General features: G+C 45.3%; 1 protein-coding gene across 1 annotated transcript in view; it reads left to right on the top strand.

Annotated features, from left to right (window-relative positions):
• Positions 1–4,856, top strand: part of L3mbtl4 (L3MBTL histone methyl-lysine binding protein 4) — a 424,085-nt gene extending 419,229 nt beyond the window's left edge. Inside the window, exons 19-20 of the mRNA XM_021218018.2 lie at positions 1,141–1,203; positions 4,695–4,856. Coding sequence (XP_021073677.1) covers positions 1,141–1,203; positions 4,695–4,856 — 225 coding nt within the window. The remainder of the gene's footprint in view (positions 1–1,140; positions 1,204–4,694) is intronic.
• The last annotated feature ends 879 nt before the right edge of the window (positions 4,857–5,735 follow it).

The raw sequence follows: 5,735 nt of genomic DNA on the forward strand, positions 1-5,735 counted from the left end.
TGTGTGTGTGTGTGTGTGTGTGTGTGTGTGTGTGTGTGTGTAGAAGGAGATGACCTATGAGGGGAGATTGGAAAGTTAAGCTGAAGGGAGTGATTTCCAGAACTCAGAGAGTTTGGGAATAGGTAACCTGAGTTTCAGATTCTCCACTGCTCACTGGCCAAGTAGGACTCAGCCTCTCTGAGCTTCAGTTTTATCATTTTTTTATGTGGGAATCTAGTTCAGCACAGATGTATGGAGTGTGCATGGTTGCCAGGGACCAGGTGAGGTGTGCCAGTGGTGCAAAAAGGAGGAATTTGTTATTTATCCAAACGACCCAAACAAGCAGCTGAAGGAGTCAGATGCAGGCATTTACACCCAACCAATGGACAGAAGCAGCTGACCCCTGTGGTTGAATGAGGGAAGGCTGAAAGAAGCTGAGGAGAAGGGAAATCCTGTAGGAAGACCAGCAGTCTCAATTCATCTGGACCCCCGAGGTCTCTCAAAGAATGGACCACCAAACAGGCAGTATGCACCAGCTGGTATGAGGCCCCCAACACACATACAGTAGATGTATGGAGTGTGCATGGTTCATTCAGAGATGATGCACCTAACCCTCAAGAGACTGGAGGTCCCAGGGAGTTTAGAGGTCAGGTGGGGTGGCGGTGGGGGCATCCACATGGAGGCAGGGAGTGAGGAGGAAGTATGAGGTGTGGAGTAGTCAGGGAGGGTGGATGGGGGGAATTAAATGTAGAGTGTAAAAAAAATAAATTCATTAAAATTAAAAAAAGATGGAACATAAAAAGAAGTATCTGCAAGTAAGGTGTTATTAGTTTTCTAAGGCCACCATGGCCACATGATCAGGATAACCAGATGCTGGAGTCTCTCCCAGTGCCATGGCCTCATACAGATATAGGTCACCACTGTCCCTTTATCAACCTACCCTGTGTCAGCCAGTTGTGTGGCAAGAGGATAGAAAACCACACTGGGCATAGGAAACTGTGCTAAATATATATATATATGATAACATGATTTGCTAGTTACTATCTAAATTCCAAGTGTTTGGGGTTGGGGTGTATCTTTATTCACAAGTTGAGTTACTTCAAACCCCCAAGTTATTTCAGGTGCATGTTTTAAATTCATCTTTTTTGTCCTGTGTCGTAGGTGGCTGAGTTTGTACAGTCTCTTCTGGGCTGTGAAGAACACGCCAAGTGCTTCAAGAAGGAGGTAATAAATGGAAAAAAAAAATTAGATAGATGTCCTCTCTTCTAGACCCAGAAGTAGTTTGTTTCCATCTACTTAAGTTTAAATAAGAGCAGTTGGATGGAGGAGACAAAAGAAAGGGACCAGAGATGAGCCAAACAGTGCAGCCTGTACACAGGCGAGAGACGGGGACCAAAGAAGAGCCAAGCAGTGTAGCCCATGCAGGGCCATCCTTACCCTTAGTCCTTCTGTCAAAGACACTGGGTACCTCTCAGACTATTATGTGGGAGATTGTATGAATTAGATACATATGGGAGCCAAGAAGGCTTCCCATTGGTGGCTCTGGGCAATCTCTGGGAAAGGATCGAATGTTCTACTCTAAGGGTAAGCCTGGATGTGAGAAGTCATTGCTGCCTCCTGCCTTCTCGTGCTGGGGAACATCCTTAGTTGCTTAGCATTTCTAATAAGCTAACATCCATAGTCCCGGGGGTGGGGTGGCTACAAAGAAAGCTGCAGATGATAAAGGAAATAACGTTAGTGGTTGTTTTGCACATGACTGCTACAAGCCTGCATGGTACTGAGCTTATTACAGTTGCCCTTCATCCTCAAAGACACACTCTGAAAAGGCAGTTTGCTTTAGAGGCCATCCCCAGGAAGGCTAGGCACAGTGGGCGAGGGGGACAGTGTCACGGACTGCCCTCACAGATGATTCTAGAAGTTTCACTGTTGTCATTCAGGGCTCCAATGATTTCATCCTAAGGAATCTAAAGCATGAAACATCTGTCTGCTCTTTGAGTGTGTGAAACATCTGTCTGCCCTTTAAGTGTGCATGATTCCAGGGGAGTCTTGGGTCCTGGGACCCTTACAGCTCTCCCTGCAGCTTTTGGTAGCATCCAACAAACCTCAGTGCTTTGTGATTTGGTAGTTCCTATTTAAATTCAGGGTTCTGTGGTTCTCCCAGAGTGCTGCACACTTTGGGCATACATATCATCCCCAGGCTTGCACACAGCCCACTCTCTTCAGTGTGTCTGCACATCTGTTGTTATGATAAGCACACGACCCCAGGTGGGAATTTTCAAGCTTGGTACTTTCTGAGCACTGCCTGCAAATCACTGGGACCCTCTTTGCCCCTCCCCATCTCACTCCCAGAGGAATCTTTAAAGTATAGCAGCCAGTGTGGTCTTCGTAAGGAAAGCCATACAGAGCAGAGCGTCCACTCTGGGGTCCACGACGCAGTGCCTCTGAGAAGCTGTGTGACACTGAACACATCCTTAAGTCTGACGTTCTAGGCTTCCTCATCTACCTTACGGGGTCAGCAGGACAGTGAGGCACATATCAGAGATTACCCATATGAGAGGTTATGGCAGATTCCTGTCTCTCCATAAGTGGTAGCTGCTAGCTTCACCCTCACCGTCTTATTCTTAGGACAACTGACTATGTATTTGGCCAGGGATGTATGCTTGAAAATGTTGGAGCTAAGCCCAGGTCAGAACAGAAGAGAGGTACAATGCCTCTCTCTCTTGCCTCTGAGAACAGGAGCGTGTGTGTGTGTGTGTGTGTGTGTGTGTGTGTGTGTGTGTTGCGTGTGTGTGTGTGTGTGTGTTATTTGCATACTTTAATTTCTTTTATTTTTACTTATTCACTTTACATCCAGTTCACTGCCCACCTCCCGGTCACCCCATCCGTCCTCCCCTTCTCCTGCTGGCAGGTGGAGAGTTCCCTGAGTATCTCCCCTACCCTGGCACATCAAGTCTGCAAGGCTACGTGCATCTTCTTCCACTGGGACCAGACAGAGCAGCCCAGATAGCATAGATCCCACAGACAGGCAACAGCTTTGAGAGCCCTTTGCTCCAGTTGTTTAGAATCTACATGAAGACCAAGCTGCACATCTGCTACATATATATGCAGGGAGGCCTAGGTCCAGCCCCTGTATGGAGAACAGAAACTTTATCCCCAGGAAAAAGCATTTTAGTCTCTAAGTAGAGGTGTCTTCATCAGACAATACTAGAGGTATCCAAAGATTTTTGAGCTTTTATAAGTGCTCTGGGTAGTTAACCCTCCCATCAAAGGTCCCAGCACCATCAAGGAGACATCAACCGGGTGGGGGTCGTACTATCAGATCTGAGCATGTGTGGTACTGACTCCCAGAAGCAATTGCCATAGAAACCCTTCCATCCTGGTCTCTGGTCAGCTGAGCTAGGCAACCACACAGATGTAGACATCACATAGGGTCAGGAACCCCCCCCCCCACCCAGCAGTCCACAGATTCAAGCTGTAGGCCAACAGTCTATGCGGTGATTGGTCAGCATCATGTGACCACTCAGGAACACCACCACTGTTTGTATGCCCACATGCTTTCCTGACTTAAAAGCATTTAGCTGTCAGATGAGGACTGAGCAAAGTCAAAGTACCCAGCATGGTGGTTTGATGCACGTATATACAAGCGTAATATGCGCAGAATCACCATGACAACGGCCCTTAATACATCATCACTCCACAATTTAGACTGGAACCAAGAATCTTTCTGGTGTCACTTATAGATGTGCTTAAAAGTTAATAATTGAAATAGTTACTCCATGTTTTTTCTGTTTATGGAATTTTTTTAGTATAGAAAGAAAACTTGAAATTATTGAAAAATCTAAAAGGATAAAATTAAGGCAAATCATGATTCTGATAACCAGAGATGACTTCTATTGCTATTGAGGATAAATTTTTCTTATATCATAATATTGCTTTGTATTATGGTGTGTGTGTGTGTGTGTGTGTGTGTGTGTGTGTGTGTGTGTGTGTGTGGACACATGCTTAGGATCAGAGGAGACTATCAGGAGTCAGTTCTGTCCTTCCATCATGAGTTCCAGGGGTTGAACTCAGGTCATCAGGTTTAGCAGCAACTACTTTTACCCATTGAGCCATAGAGTCAGCCCAAGGTTTCCAAAACTTTAAATACATACAGATTTATTTTTAAAAATTAGAAGATCTCTATTGTCATACTATGTATTTCTGCTTAACAGTCTGTGAAATTTCACAGAGAATAGATTGTTGCATTGAAATGTGTTTTATGGGGATTGGGTTGTATACCAGTTCACCCAACAGCTAAACCACAGTTTATTTTCTTACGCTGCTACAAGTTCTGTTGTCTTCTTTGTTCCACGACTGCAGTAACACTAGATAAAGCATGTATGTGGTGCCTTGCTCACTGGAGACTAATTTGGTGGACCTTTTAATGCTCTTGGCACATTCTGAAACATTTTGAAATCTAACAATGGAATTTTTCTGCTCAGGCAAATTAATATATTGAGTTTATATCTAACAAACTGAGAACCCTCATGTTTAATTTGACTTCTCTATTCTGTAAGAATAATGGAGTTTATCTGGCTTCATTAAAATGGGGCGGGGGGACCTCTCTCTAGCAAGGCTATGAAGATTCACTCTCACCCTCAGCATCCCAGAACTGCTACTGCTGGATAAACAGATTCCAGTGTGGAATAATTATATTTGTGATTATGTATTTACAGCAGATCGATGGCAAAGCCTTCCTGCTTCTGACCCAGGCAGATATTGTGAAAGTGATGAGAATCAAGCTGGGCCCAGCACTGAAGATCTACAACTCTATCTTGATGTTCAGGAGCTCCCAGGATGTCATGGAAGATGCCTCTAGCCAAGAAGACAAGAGATAAATGTGTTCTTGGTCATCCACTGACACCAGGACTTGCACTTGTCGGGATGTGGTTGGCAGCCATCCATTTGAATTTAATGTCCCCATTAGTGTACCAATATCTAATCAGGACCCTTTAAAGTGTCTGGTTTAGGCATATGGTGGACTTTGATAAATGACCAAGTGCCAAATGACATAGATGCTTAGTTTGGTCCAGGTGTGGGGTTAGGTGGCATCCTTACCGCTTGGTGTGCTTCAGCCACCAGATTTACGAAGCCATTGGATGCATCTCTACTCTCCTCCCCTGCTCTAAAAGAAAACACTTTCCATTCTGCAAGTGTGTCTCAAGTGGTAAAATGCCAGAAAGTCAATTCACTAATGCACTGTTAACGCGTTCACCAGAACTACTGAGCACAGCTTGCATCGGTTGTCTGGATGCCTCGGGTAGAAGAGATGGGGTGCTGGTGCTCCCGAGAAGACTCATGCTGGGCCCTTAACTCGGGAAAGTATGAATCTCTTTCAAATGCCAGCAAGCACATTGTTTTCATGATCCACAAATCCTCATTTTTGTATTCCTTACCATGCCTTGGTTGTGTTTCCAAGGGGTACCCTGGAGCCTACTGCAAGGAGTGTGACTAGAAGTAACAGAAGAGTGGTCAGAGGCCATCCTGGGAACTTGCTGAGACACTCCTGGGGACCCTCAGTCAGGGCACTTGTTCTAACAGTGGCATTGGTCAAAGACCCACCTGCGTGAAATTCCTCCAGCTCCCACCCTGGCGAACCTTCAAATGGACTCTCCCCTCATCTGTTGATGATTTTTTTTTTTTTTAAGCAATCGGGTCTGGTTTCACCTCTACAGAGTCATGGCAGCAGGACAGAAAACCTCCAGAGAGCAGCTCAG

Source organism: Mus pahari, chromosome 18 (genome assembly GCF_900095145.1).
Source record: "Mus pahari chromosome 18, PAHARI_EIJ_v1.1, whole genome shotgun sequence".
Classification (NCBI taxonomy): domain Eukaryota; kingdom Metazoa; phylum Chordata; class Mammalia; order Rodentia; family Muridae; genus Mus; species Mus pahari.